At 37.2% G+C, this 25,353-nt stretch overlaps 2 protein-coding genes across 2 annotated transcripts; one reads left to right on the top strand and one right to left on the bottom strand.

The window, feature by feature from the left end:
• The first annotated feature begins 314 nt into the window (after positions 1-314).
• Positions 315-1,483, top strand: LOC104105267 (uncharacterized). Its single transcript, XM_070188246.1, has one exon. The coding sequence runs from the start codon at positions 655-657 to the stop codon at positions 1,393-1,395; it is 741 nt and encodes a 246-aa protein (XP_070044347.1). The 5' UTR covers positions 315-654; the 3' UTR covers positions 1,396-1,483.
• A 5,437-nt stretch (positions 1,484-6,920) lies between these two features.
• LOC138901568 (uncharacterized) lies at positions 6,921-9,590 on the bottom strand. The gene is made up of 5 exons (XM_070189340.1): positions 9,566-9,590; positions 8,344-8,535; positions 8,000-8,092; positions 7,571-7,651; positions 6,921-7,378 (listed from the first exon to the last, which is right to left on the bottom strand). Exons 1-5 carry the CDS (start codon positions 9,588-9,590, stop codon positions 6,921-6,923), a joined length of 849 nt encoding a protein of 282 aa, XP_070045441.1.
• Positions 9,591-25,353: the final 15,763 nt, after the last annotated feature.

The following is a 25,353-nucleotide window of genomic DNA, read 5'->3' on the forward strand; positions in this document are numbered from 1 at the left end:
TTCTTATACCAAATTAACAACTCACATTATAATTTCAATATAACTTGTACATAGATCAATTATGTTATATATTGGGAGAGAGTTCAAAGTAAGGGTGCGCAGGGGTGTAGGTGTGCTCCAGTTTAGAAACCACTGAAATTCAGATTTGTGACTCTACTTATGCTATCCCATGAGGGGACCAATTCCTACTCTTTTCACACTGTTCATAATAATTAAATAAGTTACTCATAATTTCCATTATTCAAAACCCTTAAATCATTCCCACAGAATTCTTTTTAGCAAAGAGAAATGAAGTTATCGCCTATATAAGGAGTATTCCCTCCCTCTTTACATACATTAATTCTACCTCCTCATTCATTTATGTACTTCAGAAGCCTCCATCATCTCATCTATTCAATTTAAACCTCAAACCTTGATTGTAAGAATTCGTGCCTCACTTCTCTCTCATTGTATATTTCTACATACAGGAATTTCTTAACCTTCCTCCTTATACATATACCTTCGAAACAGTACACGAACACTAGTCTCTAGCTGCTTGAATATCAGTCTTTTGCATGCCTCTTGTTTCTGTCTCAGTTCTCATTGATTCAAATAATTTCTAACAATCCATTTTCTCGTGAACCCAACCGATCGGGTGTTAGAAAGTGAAAAATAATGGATCATGAAGTGTTTGAAAACGTGAAATATGAGAAAGCCAGAGCAATGGTACGGTTCAATCGGTTTCGGAAAATGATGAAGTTGTTGCAATTTGTTGAAGTGCTCTTGGCCTTCATGTTTATTTCCTGGTCCTGGACATATCTCCCGGCCGCCGTTAAATTCTCCGGCGACTTATTGGTCGAACTCTCAGTTTATATATTCAATCCTCATGTCATTTTTCTCATTGGCAACGCAATTATTGTCTCTGTCTTATTGCTCTGCCGTCAAACAGAAGCCGAGAACCACTCCGTCACTGGCGGTATCCACCGCGACGATGTCCGCTCCTGTGAAGTTCAACTACCGATTGTCACTACCTGTGACGGCTATGTGGTAACTTCATCACCTTCTTCGTCGCCGGGCATTGCGGTGCCTAATTTCGCCGGAGATGAAAGTAAGCAGATTGTTTGCTCAGAAAGCAAGGTGCCGAATAAGGTGCAAAGCGACGCCGCAGAGACGACAATAGATGTAACAACGAAGAATATACAGATACTTCAAAGGACTAAATCGGAGAATTTGAAGCAAGAGATTCCAGTGAATCCTTCAAAAAAGCTCCGGCGTTCCCAGACAGACATGTCGGCGGTAGACACACTTAGCAGCGAAGAATTTAAGCTTACTATTGAAGCGTTCATAAAGAAGAATCAAATCTTTTTTGAGAAACAGAGACTAGCTGAAACAGAGCAGGAAAAATTGATCACATAAGTTTGTGGACAAGGATTTACATTTTGGGCGATTGTAAGATACTCATTCAATTCAAATCCGTAGTATTACGAGTTCGATTTTTAAAACATATTGATAAATTGAGTTTTCCACATGTTAATTATGTTTGAAAAATTACAAGAAATTGCAGTTGAAGGAGCAGTAATTACTAATACTAGAAAGCAAAGATAATCAGTTTAATTATAGATAGCATGTGACTGTACAAGGATTATTTCTGCGGTTCTGCCTATTCCCTGCTTTCTTCTTCTTCTTCTTCTTTCTTCTTCTTTCTTCTTCTTCTCGATTTGGGAAGAAAAGTTTTATTCAGCGGTAACATTTCTTTGCTCTTTTTCCAGCCTTATTTGATTTGGATTTATTATTTTCTTCTATATTAATAGCTTGGATTTTTAGCAAAAGAGATCTAAATTTTAAATTAATAATTACATAGTACTGCTATTTTATTACTCACTCCATTCTAGTTTATGCAAACGTGTTACTATTTGTCAAATATTGTCACAATCCAATTTAGGATCGTGACCGGCGCTTTGGAGCAAGTGCTCTCAAGAAAGCCTTATTGGTGTTTTACAGAAAAACAGACAGAATTTCTCTTGTTTTTGGACTATCCCAAAAATATTTCCTAGCTAAAAATCAACAACCAACCATCCTAATATCAAACCAAACAACAACAACTTATCAATTAACCCAAATAAGTCTCCACCATTACTAATCAACTCACTAACAACCAGAAATACTAATTTATCTCCAAATTCGATAAGAAAGTGCAATACTCATCATAAATCTAATAACGAAAGAATACTCATGACACTAAAATAATGACTATGGAGAGACTCTAAGAGTTCAAAGAAAAGACCATAACAATAAATAAAATCTCCGCTCACGCGAACAAGTGCGAGGCTCACCAAGAACTATCAACCTATGCGCTCTAATTAACGAAATCCTCGCTTGCGTTACATACTGTCTCTGAAAAAAATAGTGGGGAGTGAGTCGCTAGCTCAGTGAGTAATAACACTTAACCACAACCGTTTTTATTAGGGACAAGTGAGAAAACATGCTAGTATATTGAATAGAAAATATCATAAGAATGCCCTTTCAGAACCAATAAATAATTTTCAGTCTCATCATATTTTTCATGTAATATAATTCAATTGACAATTCAGTAATAAGCTTAGTAGACACTATCTAATATCAATATTCATATTTGGGAGGTTTCAATGAACGAATCATGTAATCAGTATAACTGTGGACGTCTTCACAAGAAGTCAAATATAACGGTAGTCCCTACTCGAGGGAAATCGGTAATTTCAAGGTGCACCAGGTCTAACGAACCCGCCGTTAGCTACGAGATCCTTCAAAGTCTACTCTCATTTATACTTGTCTCTGTAATCCGTATATACTCATAGAAAAATATTTTAAAATAATATAGGGCATTTCGATTCTTATCAAATCATGTAATTTTATTTCGATAACAGTAAATTCAAGTAACTGTAAAATATATCTAGTGACAACAAGAATATTTAAAACAACGGTAATCATCTCAAATAATTATTTCGGTATCAAATCGAGTAAAAGACTTGTCCCATATGCAACTCAAAATAATCGGTAACATATTCATATTAAAAATCATGTGTAAATCATGCAAGTTATGAAAACACAAATTGCGGTAAGATTACTACTCACCTCTTGATTCCTACTAGCCAAAGCTCGACTTCTGATCGATCCAAACGCCCAATTTGTGTGAAATCTATAAATCAATATAAGTCTAGTGTTACTACCCATCAACCCCGCAATCTATTCTCTAAATAAATATAATTCTCTTTTTTCTTTCTTTCTATTTTCAAACCTTTCCAACTTCTTTACTAGTATTCTAGTATCTTGACGTCCAACTCAAATAATTGAAAGTACAAATTTGATATTTATTCACCTAATTTATTACTCAAAACTTAATTTTGTTCTCTGTATCTTGTGCGACAAAACAGTCTAATAGATTGTTCAATAGTAATTATAACAACACCTTAAGTTCTTGTTTCTTTCTATCACAGGGAAATACCAAACTAACTCTTAATATTGTAATTTATCTCAAATTTGATAAAGGTCGATATATATATATATATCTATTTAAGCATAAACTAAACTACTACACTGTTTTTTTTCCTTCCCTTTTTCTTTCTTTTTCTTTACATATGATTATTTTCTTCTCTAAGCGTATTGGTCAAAACCAGAAAAAGATATAAATTTTCCATAATATTTCTCATAGGTATTAAATCTTTAAAAAAAATTTAACCTAATAAGATTGCCTAGACAAAAGAAGCAATTCAACCAAAATTGTAGAAAGAAGTGAACCTTTTAACTAGAGAAAAGATTGCGCTAGAAGGATTATGAACAAGCACCAAGAGTAAAACCTTCTTTTTCTTCTATCTTCTTTGTAAAGTTATTTTTTTTATTAGTATTTCACCCAAATTCCTTTTCTCTATTGTCTGCTGCGTACCCTTTCCCCTTAACCCCTTTTTCTTCTTTTACTTTTTGCCAGATTTTCATCTGGTGGGTTTCGCCCTCCTCCCCCCCCTTTTTTTTACTTTTTTTTAATCCCCCCAAATTAGGAGGATCTATAGTTTTTTCACACTTCCCCTCAGCGTGACTCGAACCCAGGACCTAACGGTCGTGGGTGGAGGTGCTTTACCAGCTGAGCAAACCTCACTTGTCAACTGAGCAAGCCTCACTTCGGCCCTTTTGCATCTCATTTCCCTTTTTAAAAAAAACATAATTAGTTTGCTAAATGACCATTGTGTCCTTATTTAAAAGTTATGTGATATTACATCCTCCCCACCTTATAAAAATTCGGTCCCTGAATTTCAAGTAGCTTCTTCAACTGTATGATTTCGCCATAAGACTTTTACAAACTCAATTTCTTTTGACCGTAGCTTTCTTACTTGCCTATTAGCAATAGCCATCGGTTCCTCCTCGTAAGACAACTTCTCATCAAGCGGTATAGTAGGTGCTTCAAGCATCTGAGATGAGTCTGATATACATTTCCTTAGCATTGAGACATGAAACACTGGATGAATAAACGACAACTCAGGAGGAAGTGCCAAACGATAAGCCACAGCTCTCACTCGGTCTAGTATCTCATACGGTCCTATAAACCTGAGGCTCAACTTGCCTCTTTTCCCAAACCGTATCACACCTTTCATAGGGGAGACTCGTAGGAACACTTTGTCCTCAATTGTGAACACTAAATCTCTTCTACTCTTATCAGCATAAGACTTTTGTCTACTTTGAGATGTGAGTAATCGTTGTCTGATCAACTGGACCTTGTCAATAGTTTCTTGTACTAAGTCAGGTCCCAATAAGTTAGTCTCACCAGTTTCAAACCATCCGATAGGAGAATGTCATCTTCTACCATACAATGCTTCGTACGGTGCCATTTGAATACTGGACTGGAAGCTATTGTTGTATGCAAATTCAGCTAAAGGTAGATAAGCGTCCCAACTACCTCCAAACTCAAGAATTCAAGCTCTCAACATATCCTTCAAGATCTGTATAGTACGTTTAGACTGCCCGTCTGTCTGTGGATGAAATGCAGTACTAAGATCTACTCGTGTACCCAATGCTTCTTGAAAAGATTTTCAAAAGTGTGAGGTAAATTGTGATCCTCTATCAGAGATAAATATCTGTGCATACCTCACTCCACCATATGTAGTCTTCGCTGGCAAAAAGTGTGCTGATTTTGTCAGTCGATCTACAATTACCCACACAGAATCATAACCTCTAAGAGTATGGGGTAGGCCAGTCACAAAATCCATGGTAATTCTTTCCCATGTCCACTCTAGAATCTCAATTTGTTGTAGTAGTCCTGCTGGTCGTTGATGCCTTGACCTGCTGACAAGTCAAACAATTAGAAGTTAGTAACATCTTTCTTCATACCTTCCCACCAATAAAATTACTTTAGATCATGATACATTTTTGTGGATTCGGGATGTATAGTGTATCTAGAGTTGTGAGCTTCTATAAGAATAGCATGTCTCAACCCATCTACGTCTGCGACACATAGCCTGTCACCCATTTGAAGAACACCATCACTTTCAACAATCATATCCTTACTTTTACCAGCTAAGGCCTCATCTCTGTACTTGCAAAAACGCTCATCCTCATATTGGGTGGCCTTAATGCGCTCAACTAATGAAGACTTAGCTTGAACACAAGCCAACAATGCCTCTAAATTTTTGACACTAAATCTAACACTTGTACCCTCTAGTCTATGCATATCTTCAACCAAAGGTCTCCTTGCAGGAACTATATGTGCCAAACTTCCTATAGATTTTCTGCTCAATTCGTCAGCCACAACATTGGCTTTTCTAGGATGATACAAAATAGAACAATCATAGTCTTTGAGTAATTCCATCCACTGAAGTTGCCGAAGGTTCAGATCTCTCTGCTGAAAAATGTACTTCAAACTCTTAAGGTTAGTATAAATTTCACAAGTTTCACCGTATGGGTAATGCCTCCAAATATTTAGAGCAAATACCACTGCAGCCATCTCCAAATCATGTGTAGGATAGTTTTGCTCGCGCTTTTCCAATTATCTCGAAGCATAAGCTATAATGTGACTATTTTGCATGAGAACACATCCTAATCCCACTCTCGATGCATCACAGAACACCGTAAATCCTCCAGAACCCGATGGTAAGGCTAATATGGGTACGGTTGTCAGACACGTTTTGAGTTTTTGAAAGCTCTGCTCACATTCTTCTGTCCACTGTAACTTTGAATTTTTATATGTTAGCTTAGTTAGTGGCGCTGCTATTCTGGAGAAATCCGGCACAAAATGCCTGTAATAGCCTGCCAAGACTAAAAAGCTACGAATCTCTGTAGGAGAAGTAGGTATGGGCCATTTCTGCATAACTCAGTACGAATCTCTGTACTGAGTCTAGACAAAATTCACACTTCGAGAACATAGCATAAAGGTGATGTTCTCGTAATGTCTACAACACAGTCCTCAAATGATTCTCAAGTTCTTCCCTGCTACGAGAATATATCAGGATATCATCGATAAATACTATTACAAATCTATCCAAAAATGGCTTAAACACCCTATTCATTAAATCCATGAATGCAGCTGGAGCATTAGTCAATCCAAAAGACGTCACAAGAAACTCATAGTGTCCATATCGAGTTCTGAAAGCAAACTTAGAAATATCTTCATCTTTGATTCTAAGCTGATGATAACCAGACCGGAGGTCAATCTTTGAAAAGTGAGCAGCTCCTTGTAACTGATCAAACATGTCATCTATACGAGGCAAGGGATATTTATTGCGAATTGTTATCTTGTTCAACTTCCTGTAGTCAATGCACATTCTTAGAGATCCGTTTTTCTTCTTTACGAACAATACTGGTGTACCCCGTGGTGATACACTAGGTCTAATAAAACCCTTATCTAACAAATCCTGTAACTATTACTTTAGCTCCCTCAACTCTGCTGGTGCCATCCGATATGGGGGTGTCGATATGGGCTATGTGCCAGGTGGCAAATCAATACCAAAATCTATTTCTCGTACTGGAGGCAATCCTGGTAAATCCTTGGGAAATACATCAGAAAATTCTCTCATGACTGGTACATTTTCTATACTAATTGTTTCCTTTCTTGTGTCATTTACAATAGCTAAGAAACCCAATGAGCCTTTCTTCATAAGTCGTTGAGCCTTCATAAAAGATACAACTTTGCAAATCTCTCGAACCTGACTCCCTCTTAGAATAAAATAGGGTTCGTTTGGTATCTCAAATTTAACTATCTTTGCATGAAAATCGACGATAGCATAGCAAGAAGATAAGCAATCCATTCCCATCAGCTTGTCAAAGTCAATCATATCAAGTACAATAAGGTCAGCTAGAGTATCTATATCCTCAACCTGAATCTTACAAGCACGGTACACATATTCAGCTAATAGAGACTCCCCAACAGGAGTAGCAACTAGAAAAGGATCATTCAATAGCTCAGGCTATCTACTAAATCTCAAAGCAAATTACGATGACACATAAGAGTGAGTAGATCCCGGATCAATCAACGCAAGTGCATCAAATGAACAGACAGAAAGAATACTTGTAACCACTACATTCGAGGTCGGAGCATCCTGTCTGGTAAATGCAAAAACTCTCGCCTGACCTCTACCAGCATTCCCTTGTCCTTGATTCACAGTAGCACGATCACCAGCACCTCGATCTCTATTTTCTGTACCTGTTGTACCTAAGGTATTATGAGTAGTCTGAATAGGTGCAGCTGACTGAGTAGAAGCCTATTTGGAATTCCTCGGAGGCTGAGGGCAATCCCTCAAGTGATGTCCCAACTGGCCACACAGAAGGCACTCTCCAGTTAGAACACGACACTGGCTCAAATGTGATCTACCACAGGTCTGGCAGACTGGAGTAGTGGCATATATCTGCCCAGAATTGCGATGTCCAGATGATGATGGTCCCCTAGTACCCTGTCTATAATGTGGTCTGTATGTGGACTGTGAAGACAAATGTGTCCCTGTCTGAGAACCCTATTGATGTTGTCCTTGATTTCCTGCTCTGCGCTTTTCACTAAAATCACCATTGAAAGATCCCCCTGTCTTGTCCTTCTTACGTAATTCACTAGCTGCACGCTCATCACGTCCCTTATTTTCAATCTTTCTAGCGAGATCGACTGCATTAGTGTAGGACAAAGTCTTTATCTGTGGGGCTACTGCAGTGTATAGACGACCAACCAACCCATCAACAAACCTCCGAACTTGAGCTTTATGGGTAGGCACTAAGTAAGGAGCATATCTCGCCAGATTACAAAACTTCGTGTTGTAGGTTGGCACATCCGTATCTGGAGTCTGAACCAATCTCTCAAAGTCTCTAGCATATTTTGCCTCAGGCTATCGGGAAGAAAATGATCCATAAACAACTTACTGAACTCGTCCCATGTCAGTGGGGCTGCTCCTGCTGGCCTTCCTAGCAATATAGTTCCATACCATGTGTTAGCCATATCCTCTAGTTTGTATGCTACGAGCTTCACGGCCCTCTCACTAGAACATCCTAGAGCACGCAATGCCTTGAGTGTCCTATCCAAGAAACATTGAGGATCTGCTGAATTATCAGAACCTGTGAATTTTGGTGATTTCAATTTCAGGAACTCTTGTAGGGATACTGTCACGCCCCAAAACCGAGAAGCACGACCGGCGCTCAACCGAGTGAACCCGATCGAGTAAGCCTGTTAGATTTTATTCTACCCAAATTCATCCATGAATAGAGATAACACATATTATCATTAATTAGACGAAAATGTGTTCATGTCTACAATACCAATTCATTTCTAATAGTTTCATCATTTTTAAAGTCTCAAATGGACAAGTAACACGTCCACAACATAACATAGTTTGTCTTTCCCCAACACCAATACACAACCCACACTATGTCTACGGAGCCTCTATAGATAAAGAAGAGTACAATGATAATGCCGGCAACAAGGCCCCGGCTATACCTCAAACAGGATACACAAGTACAAAAGATTCATGACTCCGGAATAAAGTGGGGCTCACCAAGTTAGCTAGGAAAAAGGTGCAATGCTATCACTGATTAATATCTCATGCTATGGAACCACCTGCATCCATTGAAAGATGCAGCGCCCCCGGCAAAAGGGACGTTAGTACCGTCGAATAGTACTAGTATGTATAACTAAACACCCTCTCAATAGAATAACAATTAATACAAACAAGATTATCATAATATCAATGAAAACCTTAATCAACATCAAACCTCAATTTAGGATCAAGACAGTGTTCAAATTAATTTTCATATCTCACATTGGGAGATCTTTAGTATCGATATACCATTGTCTGCAATACCAGTGTTCACAATACCAATGCCACCATAATTTTTAGCACGGAGTCCGATCACGACCCGATCGGCTAGGTTATCTCATTAGAGAATCAACCACAATTACCATAAATACCAATACCACAGTAAATTTAGTACGGAGTCCGATCACAACCTGATCAGCTAGGCCATTCATTAGGGACATCAACCACAATTACTCTCAATATCAATACCATCATTTTTAACACGGAGTCCGATCACGACCCGATCGGCTAGGCCATCCATTAGGGACATCAACCACAATTACTCTAATTACCAATTTCCAGCATAATCACTACCATGTCTGCGGCATGGTGTCCGATCACGACCCGATCGACTAGGCCGTCTTATTTGAGACATCAACCTTTTTATATCAATCATCACATTTCTTATTACTTTCACATCTTTTCATTTAATTGGAACTAATGGAAATAATTATAAGATCATTCTTGGCACGTTGGCCATATTCAGTATTTCATGCTCGCCTTATCAATTTCAAATATCATTATCATCATCAACAACAAATACAATGCAAATCAAGGTGTGTAATACACATGTGAGTAATTTAGAGTCTAAGACACATAGAGATATTTCATAAACTTTGGCATAATAGCCTTCATTTGAACTTGAATTAAAGTCAAAACATTATTAATGCACAACCCATATTTTAACACATCCTCAATTGGTAACATAACATGAATAAAGCATTTGGGATGCTTGTTGAACATATATCTTTCAACCCAATCTTACTCGGAATAGCCAGTTTCATAATGAATCATTCGGGACTTTCATAATTTACATGAATATCATGGGATTCAATTCTAAGAGAAGAGTTTAGCCAACATAGCTCAATTGAGCTTCCTTAAACTGTAAAATGTTCCGAAAATTCTTAGCAACTTCAATCTCTAGGATGAACACCTAGTGAGCTTCCCTTCTTAATCTTCCAAAACTTGAGCAAGAATTGAAGAAAAATTACTGAAGAGCACCTTCTCACTCTAGGGCACTCTCTCTCACTCTAAAATATCATATTATGCCTGAAAAATGGCCCAAAGAGTGTATTTAACGAAATAGGGTCAGGTTTTAAAAATCCAAAAATGGAGCTTTGGAACAAGGTATACGATCGCATAACCGATATGCTCGGTCACATAATTGGTTACAAAATAGCCAAAAGAACTGTCTGTGTATGCGGTCACTATGCGGTCCGCATAACTGTTATGCGGTCGCATAATGCACCGCATAACAGTTATGCGGTCGCATAATCAACCGCATAGCTACTTCCAGAATAGCCCTCATCTGCTCACTTCTGTGGCCATTATGCGGCCCGCAGAGTGATTATGCGGTCTCATAATAGACCGCATAAATGCATATTTTTGGCAAAAAAATTTCTTTACTTTCCCGTGCATTGTTCAACCCAAAAATTTCTATAATCCTCAAACACGTAAGCCTAGTCCGACACCATAAAACATTATTTTCTTTGCAAATTTTACCAGGCCTTACACTTAAGTACTTTGAAATTTTTCGGGGTGTTACAGATACCCCCGCTTAGGATCATTCATCCTCGAATGAGGATACAAATCTGTCATTAGCATCTTATGTAACTCAGTTTGTTTCATACCACTTTTGGGCAGCCCCAAATTTGACTAACTCCCAAAATCTCCAAATATTTCGCTAGAGTTTCCCTTGTAACTATGCCTATCCACTTGTTAGAGGGCCCCAGAAACACATCCTAACAGCACATACATAATCCAACGACGTAACATAATACAAAATAACACCAACTGTGGTCTCACAAGTAATATATTTCCAGAAAGGAACACCCTTAACGCCAATTGTACAAATGATACAAAATTCATAGAAAGCAACTCTTAGAATATTTCTCATAGATCATAACTTTATAAATACATGGCTATTCAAACAAATAAGGTTACTTTTTCTTCATTTCTTCCTCGGCTTCCCAAGTAGCCTCTTCAACCTGTTGGTTTCGCCACAACACTTTCACGGAGGCAATTTCTTTATTTCTCAATTTTCGGACTTGCCGATCAATAATAGAAACCGGAATCTCTTCATAAGTCAATTTCTCTTTTACCTCAATGGTCTCAACCGAAACAATGAGTGTCGGATCTCCAACTACTTTCTTTAACATAGACACATGAAACACCAGGTGTACTAATGACATCTCAGGTGGTAGCTCAAGCTTGTACGCCACCTCACTGATCCTCTGAATGATTTTGTACGGTCCGACATACCTCAGACTCAATTTCCATTTCTTATCAAATCGCATTACACCGTTCATGGGGGAAATTTTCAAGAATATCCAATCATCTTCTTTGAACTCCAAATCCCTACGACGAACATCCGAATAGGATTTCTGACGACTCTAAGTTGTCTTCAACCGCTCCTTAATGATTTTAACTTTTTCCATAGCCTGATGCACAAGGTCTGGCTCTATCAAATCTGCTTCCCTAATTTCGAACCACCCAATGGGAGATCTACATCTCCTACCATATAAAGCCTCGAACGGTGCTATTTGAATGCTAGCATGATAGCTATTGTTGTAGGCAAATTCTATGAGTGGTAAATGATCATCCCAGTTGCCTTTGAAGTCTAAAACACAAGCACGCAACATATCCTCAAGCGTCTGAATAGTCCGCTCTGCCTGCCCCTCAGTCTATGGGTGAAAGGCTGTACTAAGATTCACTTGAGTACCCAAACCTTGCTGAAATTTCTTCCAAACATTTGCAGTGAATTGTGCTCCCCGATCAGAAATGATGGAAACTGGGGTGTCATGCAACCGGACTATTTCTTTGATATACAGCTGAGCATACTGCTCCGCTGTGTCGGTAGACTTAACCGGCAAAAAGTGTGCTGATTTCGTGAGTCAATCCACAATCACTCAAATCAAGTCAAACTTATGAGGAGTACGAGGCAATCCTACTACAAAGTCCATATTAATCATTTCCCACTTCCACATTGGATTTTCTATATTCTGTGCCAACCCACCGGGCTTCTGGTGTTCGGCCTTCACCTACTGATAATTTGGACATCCCGCCACAAATTTCGCTACATTTCTCTTCATATCGTTCCACTAATAGACCTCCTTAAGATCATGATACAATTTCGTAGAACCCAGGTGCACAGAATACTTAGAAGTGTGAGCCTCGGTCATGATTCTTTCCCAAAGACCATCCATATTTGTAACACATAGTCGCCCTTGGTACCTTAGTGTACCATCATCCATGCCACGAGAAAAGGCCATGGTCTTATGTTTATGAATCCCCTCTTTCAATTGTACCAGCAATGGGTCGTTGTATTGTTTTTTTTCTTTGACTTCCACTACAAGTGATGATTCAGCCCTATTTTGCACAATTACGCCTCCTTCACTAGAGTCCGTAAGACGAACTCCCAAACTAGCCAATCAGTGAACTTCTTTGGCCAATGGCCTTTGGTATGCCTCCAAGTGTGCTAAGCTACCCATAGATTTCCGGGTAAGAGCATCCGCCACAACATTGGCTTCCCTGGATGATATATAATATTGATATCGTAATCATTACGTAACTCATGACATCTTCTTTACCTTAGATTCAATTTCTTCTACTTACAAATATATTGAAGGATCTTTTGGTCCGTGAATATGTCCACCTGGACCCTAAACAATTAATGATGCCAAACCTTTAATATATAAATCACAGCCGCCAGTCCTAAGTCATGTGTTGGATTATTTTTCTCATGATTTTTGAGTTGCCTAGAGGTATAAATGATCATCTTGCCATATGTCATCATTAGTGAAACATCTATATCAGATTTCTCTTTCGTATGACCTCCTAGAAATTGAGTTCTACAAAAATTTCCTTGATACAGTTACGATCTTATTAGTACTTGCAACTTATTTTTCCAAATTATTTTCAACAAAAGATATTACTAGGCCAGTTTTCTTATGGGACCATCAGTTTCAAATGAATAACATCTACTAGCTTAAAGTCGAAATATTATTAATGCACAACCCATATTTTAACACATCCTCAATTGGTAACATAACATGAATAAAGCATTTGTGATGCTTGTTGAACATATATCTTTCAACCCAATCTTACTCGGAATAGCCAGTTTCATAATGAATCACTCGGGACTTACATAATTTACATGAATATCATGGGATTCAATTCTAAGAGAAGAGTTTAGCCAACATACCTCAATTGAGCTCCCTTAAACTCTAAAATATTCCTGAAATTCTCAGCAACTTCAATCTCTAGGATGAAGACCTAATGAGCTTCCCTTCTTAATCTTCCAAAACTTGAGCAAGAATTAAAGAAAAATTTCTGAAGAATACCTCCTCACTCTAGGGCACTCTCTCTCACTCTAAAATATCAGATTATGCCTGAAAAATAGCCCAAAGAGTGTATTTAACGAAATAGGGTCGGGTTTTAAAAATCCAAAAATAGAGTTCCGGAACAAGGTATGCGATTGCATAACCGATATGCGGACCGAATATCGGTCGCATAATTGGTTACAAAATAGCTAAAAGAACTGTCTGTGTATGCGGTCCGCATAACTGTCATCATGTTTTTCATGTAATATAATTCAATTGAAAATTCAGTAATAAGCTTGGTACACACTATATAATATCAATATTCATATTTGGTGGGGTTCAATAAACGGATCATGTAATCAGTATAACTGTGGACTTCTTCGCAAGAAGTCAAATATAACGGTAGTCCCTACTCGAGAGAAATAGGTAACGGCATGCTAGATCTACCTTCCCACTAGCGAGGGTTGTAATGGTAATCGGTAATTACAAGGTGCACTAGGTCTAACGAACCCGCCGTTAGCTACGAGATCCTTCAATGTCTACTCCCATTTATACTTGTCTCTGTAATCCGTATATACTCATAGGAAAATATTTTAAAACAATATAGGGCATTTCGGTTCTTATCAAATCATGTAATTTTATTTCGATAACAGTAAATTCAAGTAACGGTAAAACATATCTAGTGACAACAAGAATATTTAAAACAACGGTAATCATCTCAAATAATTATTTCGATATCAAATCGAGTAAAAGACTTGTCCCACATGCAACTCAAAATAATCGGTAACATATTCATATTAAAAATCATGTGTAAATCATGCAAGTTATGAAAATACAAATTGCGGTAAGATTACTATTCACCTCTTGATGCCTACTAGCCAAAGCTCGACTTCTTATCGATCCAAACGCCCAATTTGTGTGAAATCTATAAATCAATATAAGTCTAGTGTTACTACCTATCAACTGCGTAATCTATTCTCTAAATAAATATAATTCTCTTTTTTCTTTCTTTCTATTTTCAAACCTTTCTAACTTCTTTACTAGTATTCTGGAATCTTGACGTCCTACTCAAACAATTGAAAGTGTAAATTTGATATTTATTCACCTAATTTATTACTCAAAACTTAATTTTGTTTCCTGTATCTTGTGCGACAAAACAATCTAATAGTTTGTTCAATAGTAATTATAAGAACACCTTAAGTTCTTGTTTCTTTCCATCACAGGGAAATACCAAACTAACTCCTAATATTGTAATTTATCTCAAATTCTATAAACACCAATATATATATATATATATATATATATATATATATATATATATATATATATAATTTAAGCATAAACCAAACTACTACACTATTTTTTTTCCTTCCCTTTTTCTTTCTTTTTCTTTACATATGATTCTTTTCTACTCTAAGCGAATTGGTCAAAACCAGAAAAAGATATAAATTTTCCATAATATTTTTCATAGGTATTAAATCTTTAAAAAATATATAACCTAATAAGATTGCCTAGACAAAAGAAGCAATTCAATCAAAATTGTAGAAAGAAGTGAACCTTTTAACTAGAGAAGAGGTTGCGCTAGAAGGTTTATGAACAAGCACCAAGAGTAAAACCTTCTTTTTCTTCTATCTTCTTTGTAAAGTTATTTTTTTTTAATTAGGATTTCACCCAAATCCCTTTTCTCTGTCGTCTGCTGCGTACCCTTTCCCCTTAACCCTTTTTTCTTCTTTTACTTTTTGCCAGATTTTCATCTGGTGGGATTCTGCCCTTTTGCATCTCACTTCCCCCCTTTTTTTAAACATAATTAGTTTGCTAAATGACCATCGTGTCCTTGTTTTAAAGTTATGGGATATTATAAATTAATACTGATATTTTTAAATATTTTAAATTATTAAATATATAGTCCATTCATTCCAATTTATGTGACAATGTTTGCTCGACACAGAGTTTAAAAAAGAAAAAAAGATTTTTGAAACTTGTGGCATAAAATAAGCCACAAATATTTCTGTACCTATAAATTGTCTCGTTAAGGGTAAAGTAGGAAATTTTAAAATTAAATTTTTTATTAAAGAAGAAAGTGTTGCATTCTTTCTGGTACAGACTTAAAAGGAAAGTATGACACATAAATTGTAACAAAAGAGTAGTACTTTTTGGATAATTTTCAAATATATAAATTTTCTTTTAAAAAATTATGCCCAAGTTCATACAAAAAAATAGGTGTTTTAATCCTCATATTTGGTTAACCTAAATTCGTTTGAAGGCTAGTCAATTGAATTTATATTTAGAACATAAACAACTGAATTAAACCAATATTATCTAATCTTTTCGTTGAAATAAATGTGATTGAAGTAGAGCAGACAAAATAATTAAGTAAATAATCGTGCTGAAATAGCAGTAAAGAGAAAGTATAGTGACTCTGTAACGACTTGACCAGTTGTTTTGAGTACTAGCTTTGCTTTCTGTGTTCTAAGACTTTTCATAGCTCTATTTGATAATTTATGACTTGCGTGTGTGGTCCGGGACGATATTCAAAAAAAATTAAATGTGAATTTTTAAAGAAAATGTAATGTTTTACTTTAAAAAGGACTTGAGTTGACCATGGTCAATATTTTTGGCAAAAATCTTGGATCGGTATTTTGACGACTCCAGTAAGTTCGTACGATGATTTTGGATTTGTACGTATGTTTGGTTGGGGTCCCGGGTAACCCGAGCGCATTTCGGCGCATTATTTAAAAAGTTGGAAAAATGAGTTTTTAACTTGAAATTCTTGAGTTTTGATGAGAGATTCTTGATATTTGATGTTATTTTGATGATTTGAGATAGCGAACGGGTTTGTATGATGTTATTACACTTGTGTGAATGTTCTAATTGGAGCCCGAGGGGCTCAAGTGAGTTTCGGATGGGTTGCACAAGGTTTTGATAGCTGAAGGCATTTTCTGGTGTGGGTGAATTGTAGGTCTCACAATTGTGAGAACCTATTCGCAAATGCGATCCTCGCATTTGCGATATTGGGCATGGCTGGGGACTTCGCAATTGCGAAGTTACTTACCGCATTTGCGAGCTGGAGGGCATTGCATTTGTGACTCAGGCTGGGGCTTTATCACAAACGACTATTTTGTGGCAATTGTGATAACAGAGTAGCTGGGACACCAATCGCATTTGCGATCAATGGTTCGCTTTTGCGATGGTCGCAATTGCGAACAAGAACTCTCAATTGCGACATTTGCAGCTAGGTAAAAAGTGGCGATTTCGCGACTTAGCTCATTTTACACTATATTTTTAACCCTAATCTCCATAGAGGCAATTTATAAAGAGGATTTTCTTCCTAAATTCATTGGTAAACATCTTTAACTAGTTTTCAATCAATTTCAACTACTTTTTCATGAATTTTAATATCAAATCTATGAATTTCAAAGTAGAAATTGGCAATTTTGGGTAGAATTTAGGAATTTTATAAAATTGATATTTAGACCTCAAATTAAGGTCGGATTACAAAATAATTACAGATCCGAGCTCGAGGGTGAATGGGTAATCGGAATTTGGTCCGATTTTTGAATTTCGACCACATGGGCCCGAGTTAACTTTTTGTTGACCTTTTCAATTATGATCAAAATCGAATATTTTTCTTTCGTGGATAGTTTTTAAAGATTGTTTTGAATTGTTTGAATGAAATTTTGCTAGATTCGATTGGTTTGGAGGCTTCTAAAGGAAAAGCCAAGGTTGATTGTTGATTGTGTTCTGGAATGAGGGATTTTCCCCCTCAACAATCGACCTCGACTTTGTTGGAATCTCAAAAACGTGTCTTCCCTAACTTTGTTGAGGAGATTTTTCCTACTAAATGAGATTGTTTGATACATGTGGGGGTGATGTATAAACGAGGTGATGAGTGTGTATGCATGCCGGGGTTTTCATGCTCGAGATGGAGAATTATATGCTTCTTATCTTATGTTTCATTTAATTCGATTACTAATAAACCTAATTAACTGTGTTAAGAATCATGCTAGAATATATGACATCTTAAAAAATATTTAATGTGTAGTTTTTGAGATTCGTTTGCATACTTAACTTGATCGTAGTATCACGAACCTATATCTATTCCTGTTATTGCAATGTTACTTGAGCTTCTTTATCCATACTAGGAGATGATGATTGGAGCCTTAGGGATATATTTGGGACGGGTATTTCTGTGCAATTGATATGATGTTGGCATGATGGGTATTACCGTGCGCTGTGAAATAAGATAGGCCGGTTTGTTGTTACTGTGTGAGAAGAATGGGAGTTGGATTCTTGTTATGATTACTCATTAGGTAAGCACTTAAATGCTCTCTACCTTGGTTTCCATTAATGCCTGATGTTTAATATGTTACTTTCCGGTTTGTGTTCCTTATGTAGGTACCTTTGTGTTTCCCATTTGGCATGTTACTATTATAGGTATACTTTTACCTTGTCTGTTACTGTTACTCCTACGCTTTTACTTGTTTAGTTCTGCTGTATGTCCTCTTCGAGTTCATGCTTTTACTTGTTATTAGTTCGTACATGTTACATGCCTCCATTTGTTATGTAATTTGCTTAATAGATGTTTTGACCTGTTACATGCTTTCACTTACTACTTGCATTCACTTGCTATATACCTTTAATTGTTTCATGCCTCTACTTGTTAGATGATTTCACTTATTACACACCTCTACTTGATACATGTTTTTACCTGATCCTTCCTCGTTTCATGTACTACACTTTGTTTCTTAGCCGAGTTGGGTGACTTTTAGATTGGTTGTGTGTTATGCATTATGGAAGCTTGTCTTTATATGTGGGAGACTAGCTCTGGGATGTTGTGTTGCTTATCTTACTTGGTTTGAGTTTGGATTTCCTAGTTGAATTTCGTGTGTTAGCTTTCTTGGTGTTATGTTGTGAATTTTCCTGCTTGGTTATTGTTGAATAGTTTCATATAAATCTATATTGATATTGGGATCGGGTTGCATGCTGCAACGATATATATTTTGATATTGGGATCGGGTGCAAGCCGCAACAGTATTTATATTGATATTGGAATCGGGTTGCATGCCGCAGCGGTATTGATATAAGATATATGATCGGGTTGCACGCCGCAACAGTATTGATATTTTATATGGGATCGGATTGTACGTCGCAACGAAGAAGATGTATTATGGTTATTCTTGTCTGTTGCTTTTTGTGATCGTATTGTGTTGTGAGACTGAGAAGTAATGATATTCTGGGGGGCCTCTATCATTTGCATTCTTGTTCCATTTATTACGTGGTTATTCGTGTCTCTTTCTCGTGTTGCTCTTTCTGCTTATCATCTGCACATGTAAAATAATGAATGAGTATCTTTTAAATTAAAACCTCATCACTACTTCACCGAGATTAGTCAAGATACTTACTGAGTACATGGGGTCAGTTGTACTCATACTATACTTCTTTATCTTGCCTGTAGATCTTGGAGTTGCGTAACTGTGGAAGACGAAGCCTTGCATTGAAGACGTACCAGCGTTCTAGATTCAAGCTACCTCTTGTTCATGGTAGTTTAGGATATAAGTTCTGTTTATGTAAAATTGAAACAGATATTGTATTCATTCTTCATATCGTTTTGGTAAATCTAAATCATAGTGGCTCATGACTTGTACTACCAGTTTTTGGGAAATTGTATAGAATTTAGCTCTTTTCATTCTTGTCGTTATTGATTTTTTTTTTCATTTGAGTTACATCATTCTATGTTTGGCTTACCTAGCATTGGGATTAGGTGTCATCACGACTAGGTGGATTTTTGGTTATGACGGACTCTTATTAAGTGATCTTTGATGGATACAATATGATGAACAGTAGAGAGAAGATCTATAACAACTTCTATAGAGTGAATCTGACAGAATTCACGTGGGATATAATTATGGTGGAGAGGGGGTATTTAAAGGAAAATCTAATTGTAATTGTTCCTAATATCTCTCCCATACATTGCATTCATTATCTGTAGTAAGTGAAAATCCCATCCGTTACGCTAAGCTAAAGCATACTGGTATGCGTCATTAGTGGAGAATCCTGAATATCCCGGAGTCCGTTGATCTGCGAGCAATATTTATCCGGACGTTTGTGACCATCTGGATTCGAAATGACATTGACTATATAAATAAAACAATCCCGGGACCGACTATGTTGTCTTCAATCTTCGATCTAGTTGACTCCGAAAGACTTAGAGTTGACTAGGAAAAGCTTTTCATGCGTTGATATAATGACCCAACTGGTCGTTTTGAGATCTAGCATGTCGTTCGGTGATTTGAGACCTTAAGAAGCTTCACATCATGTATTATGACTTGCGCGTTTAGTCGATTTTGATTTTTGGAAAGTCCGGAGTTGATTTGAAAGAACAATTCTCAATTCGGAAGCCTTAAGTTGGAAGAGTTGACCAAGATTTGACTTTTGAGTAAACGATATCGTAATCGGGATTTGAAGGTGCCTATAGGTTCGTAAGGTGATTTTGGACTTGGGCGTATGTTCGGGTTGAGTACCTAATGGTCCGGAAGCGTTTTAGCACTTAATATCAGAAGTTTGTATTTTGAAGGTTTTGAAATTTGCTAAGTTTGACTTGGAGTGGATTTTGGTGTTATCGGACTCCGAGTGGTGTTTCGGGACCTTGATAGGTTTGTTTTATTGATTGAAACTTGTGTGTAAAGTTTGGTCATGATCTGAAATGTCTAAAAGCGATTCGGTTGCGTACGTCGAAGTTTGAAAGTTAAGAGAAGGTTTTAATCGTCGATTCTAGGTTTTGATGTTATTCGTGGCATCTCAAGACTTTGGACAAGTTTAGATAAGGTATTGGAACTATCTTGTAAGACTTGATGGACCCCAAGGGCCTCGGGTGTGTTTCGAAATGGTTTCAGACCAAGTTTGGGTGTTTTGTTGCTGCTGGTGCTAGTTTTTGGTGTTGTCCTTTGCAAATGCGGTGGGGAGCACACATTCACGAAGAAGGATTTTTGGCTACTGGGCATTTGTGCTACGCGAACGCGACGTAGGAGTCGCAAACACGGAGAAGGAACTGGGGCCAGGAGACTTTTACCCTACGCGAACATGACTAGGGAGCGCGAACGCGAAGAATAGTGGGCTGGCATATTTGCTCTTCGCGAATGTGGAAGGTCGTCTGCAAACGCAAATGAGGGGATTTATGCTGGGGGAATTTGGTCATTGCGAACACGATGGTTTGCTCGTGAACGCGATGCTTTAGAGCAGGTAGGGCTACGCGAATGCGGCAGTTGCCTGTGAACGCGATGAAGGGCATGGCAGAGGCTTATAACAATGAGCTTGGGGTGAGCTCATTTTTTTAAATTTCTCTCTTTTAAGTCGATTTGGGGTGATTTTGAAGAGCCATTTTCATCATCTATCATGAGGTAGGTGATTCCCACTTGTTGTAAGTTAAATACATTGATTATATGTATGGATTTTTAACATGGAATTTGGTAGAAATTTTGGAATTTGGAAGAAAACCTAGAAATTATATTTATGATTTTAACCACGAAATTGGACATGAAATTGAGAATAAATTATATATATATTTGAGTTCGTGGTGCTATGGATAATACTTATCTTTGAAAATTTTCGAAATCCGTGCGCATGAACCTGGGGGTTGACTTTTTTGACTTTTTTTGTGGAGTTGGGAATTGTTTTTAAATGTTAAATTATGAGTCTTTGAGTATATTTCAATTGGATTTCAGGTTCTTTAATTAGTTTCGGATCATTTGGCATTGATATGAGGTGCTGGAGAGGCGTTGGATCCATTTAGATTTCAGAGCGAGGTAAGTCTCATATCTAAACTTGTTTAGTGCTACATGTTGTGGGAGCTACGTTTGATGTGACGAGTATCCGTGTGTATGCTAGAATTTCTGATTAGGTCCGGATAGACTTAGAGTCACGCCATGCTTTAATTGTGTTATTTGAGTTATTCTTGCAAGTTTACCTGCCTTAATGATCATATTTAGCAGAGACTAAACTTGTATAGAGTATCGAACCTTGCTATGTTAAATACTTGACGAGCTACATCGTTAGTCATGGAACTTATACTTTCTTTACGGATTAATCTCATGTTGTATGAAATTGTCCGAAAGCCTCTTAAATTTCATAACTCACACACATGTTTTTTAGATTCGTTTGCATACTTAACTTGATTGTAGTATCACAAACCTATATCTATACCTGTTATTGCAATGTTACTTGAGCTTCTTTATCAGTACTAGGAGATGATGATTGGAGCCTTAGGGATATATTTGGGACGGGTTTTTCTGTGCAATTGATATGATGTTGGCACGATGGGTATTACCGTGCGGTGTGAAATAAGATAGGTCGGTTTATTGTTAGTGTGTGAGAATAATAGGAGTTGGATTCTTGTTATGATTACTCATTAGTTAAGCACTTAAATGCCCTCTACCTTGGTTTCCATTAATGCTTGATGTTTAATATGTTACTTTCCGATTTGTGTTCCTTATGAAGGTACCTTTATGTTTCCCATTTGGCATGTTACTGTTATAGATATACTTTTACCTTGTCAGTTACTGCTACTCCTACGCTTTTACTTGATTTAGTTCTGCTGTATGTCCTCTTCGAGTTCATGCTTTTACTTGTTGTTAGTCCGTATATGTTACATGCCTCCATTTGTTATGTGATTTGCTTAATAGATGTTTTGACCTGTTACATGCCTTCACTTACTACTTGCATTCACTTTCTATATGCCTTTACTTTTTTCATGCCTCTACTTGTTAGATGATTTTACTTATTACACACCTCTACTTGATACATGTTTTTTACCTGATCCTTCCTCGTTTCATGTACTACACTTTGTTGCTTAGCCGGCTTTGGTGACTTTTAGATTGGTTGTGTGTTATGCTTTATGGAAGCTTGTCTTTATATTTGGGAGACTAGCTCTGGGATTTTGTGTTGCTCATCTTACTTGGTTTGAGTTTGGATTTCCTAGTTAAATTTCGCGTGTTAGCTTTCTTGGTGTTATGTTGTGAATTTCCCCTGCTTGGTTATTGTTGAATAGTTTCATATGAATCTATATTGATATTGGGATCGGGTTGCATGCTGCAACAGTATATATATTGATATTGGGATCGAGTGCAAGCAGCAATAGTATTTATATTGATATTGGAATCGGGTTGCATGCCGCAACAGTATAGATATGAGATATATGATCGGGTTGCATGCCGCAACATTATTGATATTTTATATGGGATCGGGTTGTACGTCGCAATGAAGAAGATGTATTATGGCTATTCTTGTTTGTTGATTTTTGTGATCGTATTGTGTTGTGAGACTGAGAAGTAATGATATTCTGGCGGGCCTTTGTCATTTGCATTCTTGTTTCATTTATTACGTGGTTATTCGTGTCTCTTTCTCCTATTGCTCTTTCTACTTATCATCTGCACATGTAAAATAATGAATGAGTATCTTTTAAATTAAAACCTCATCACTACTTCACCGAGATTAGTCAAGATACTTACTGAGTACATGGGGTCGGTTGTACTCATACTACACTTCTACATCTTGCGTGCAGATCTTGGAGCTGCGTAGCTGTGGAAGACGAAGCCTTGCATTGAAGACATACCCGCGTTCTAGATTCAAGCTACCTCTTGTTCATGGTAGTTTAGGATATAAGTTCTGTTTATGTAAAATTGAAACAGATATTGTATTCATTCCTCATATCGGTTTGGTAAATCTAAATCATAGTGGCTCATGACTTGTACTACCAGTTTTTGGAAAATTGTATAGAATTTAGCTGTTTTCATTCTTGTCGTTATTGATTTTTTTTTCATTTGAGTTACATCATTCTATGTTTGGCTTACCTAGCATTGGGATAAGGTGTCATTACGACTAGGTGGATTTTTGGTTGTGACAGACTCTTATTGAGTGATCTTTGATGGATACAATATAATGAACAGTAAGGAAAAGATCTATAACAACTTCTGTAGAGTGAATCCGATAGAATTCACGTGGGATATAATTATGGGGGAGAGGGGGTATTTACAGGAAAATCTAATTATAATTGTTCCTAATATCTCTCCCATACGTTGCATTCATTATCTGTAGTAAGTGCATATCCCATCCGTTATGCTTAGCTAAAGCATTTTGGTATGCGTCATTAGGGGTGAATCCTGAATATCCGGAGTTTGTTGATCTGCGAGCAATATTTATCCGGACGTTTGTGACTATCTGGATTCGAAATGACATTGACTATAGAAATAAAACAATCCTGGGAAAGACTATGTTGTCTTCAATCTTCGATCTAGTTGACTCCAAAAGACTTAGAGTTGACTAGGAAAAGCTTTTCATGTGTTGATATAATGACCCGACTGGTCATTTTGAGATCTATCATGTCGTTCGGTGGTTTGAGACCTTAAGAAACTTCACATCATGTATTATGACTTGCACGTTTAGTCGATTTTGATCTTTGGGAAGTCCGAATTTGATTTGAAAGAACAATTCTCAATTCGTAAGCCTTTAAGTTCGAAGAGTTGACCAAGATTTGACTTTTGAGTAAACGAACTCGGAATTGTAATTTGAAGGTGCCTATAGGTTCGTAAGGTGATTTCGACTTGGGCGTATGTTCGGGTTGAGTATCGAATGGACCGGGAGCATTTTATCACTTAATATCAGAAGTTTGTATTTTGAAGGTTTTGAAATTTGCTAAGTTTGACTTGGAGTGAATTTTGGTGTTATCGGACTCCGAGTGGTGGTTCGGGACCTTGATAGGTTTATTTTATTGATTGAAACTTGTCTGTAAAGTTTGGTCATGATCTGAAATTTCTAAAAGCGATTCGGTTGCGTACGATGAAGTTTGAAAGTTAAGAGAAGGTTTTAATCATCGATTCGAGGTTTTGATGTTATTCGTGGCATCTCAAGACTTTGGAGAAGTTTAGATAAGGTATTAGAACTATCTTGTATGACTTGATGGGCCCCAGGGGCCTCGGGTGTGTTTCGAGATGGTTTCGGACCAAGTTTGGGTGTTTTGTTGCTGCTGGTGCTAGTTTTTGGTGTTGTCCTTTGCAAACGCGGTGGGGAGCACGCATTCGCGAAGAAGGATTTTTGGCTGCTGGGCATTTGTGCTACGCGAACGCGATGTAGGAGTCGTGAACACGGAGAAGGAACTAGGTCCAGGGGACTTTTATCCTACGCGAACATGACTAGGGAGCGCGAACGCGAAGAATAGTGGGCTGGCATATTTGCTCTTCGCGAATGTGGAAGGTCGACCGCAAACGCGAAGGAGGGGATTTATGCTGGGGGAATTTGGTCATCGTGAACACGATGGTTTGCTCGTGAACACAATGCTTTGGAGCAGGTAGGGCTACGCGAATGCGGCCTGTTGCCTGCGAACGCGATGAAGGGCATGGCAGAGGCTTATAACAGTGAGCTTGGGGTGAGCTCATTTTTTAAAATTTCTCTCTTTTAATACGATTTGGGGTAATTTTGAAGAGCCATTTTCATCATCTTTCATGAGGTAGGTGATTCCCACTTGTTGTGAGTTAAATACATTGATTATATGTATGGATTTTTAACATGGAATTTGGTAGAAATTTTGGAATTTTGAAGAAAACCTAGAAATTATATTTATGATTTTAACCACGAAATTGGATATGGAATTGAGAATAAATTTTATATATATATATATATATATATATATATATATATATATATATATATATATATATATATATATATTTGAGTTCGTGGTGCTATGGTAATACTTATCTTCGAAAATT

The sequence above is a fragment of the Nicotiana tomentosiformis genome, chromosome 11 (genome assembly GCF_000390325.3).
Source record: "Nicotiana tomentosiformis chromosome 11, ASM39032v3, whole genome shotgun sequence".
NCBI classification, from domain to species: domain Eukaryota; kingdom Viridiplantae; phylum Streptophyta; class Magnoliopsida; order Solanales; family Solanaceae; genus Nicotiana; species Nicotiana tomentosiformis.

Excerpts from the sequence above, each read along its gene's own strand:
- LOC104105267 (XM_070188246.1), top strand. The coding sequence starts at position 655 with ATGGATCATGAAGTGTTTGAAAACGTGAAATATGAGAAAGCCAGAGCA.
- LOC138901568 (XM_070189340.1), bottom strand. The coding sequence starts at position 9,590 with ATGGTAGTGATTATGCTGGAAATTG. Across the intron at positions 8,536-9,565 it reads AGTGATTATGCTGGAAATTG|GTTCTGATAATTCAGCAGAT; the intron begins GTAATTAGAGTA and ends CAAAATTCACAG. Across the intron at positions 7,652-7,999 it reads GACAGGGGGATCTTTCAATG|GTACAACAGGTACAGAAAAT; the intron begins GTGATTTTAGTG and ends ATAATACCTTAG.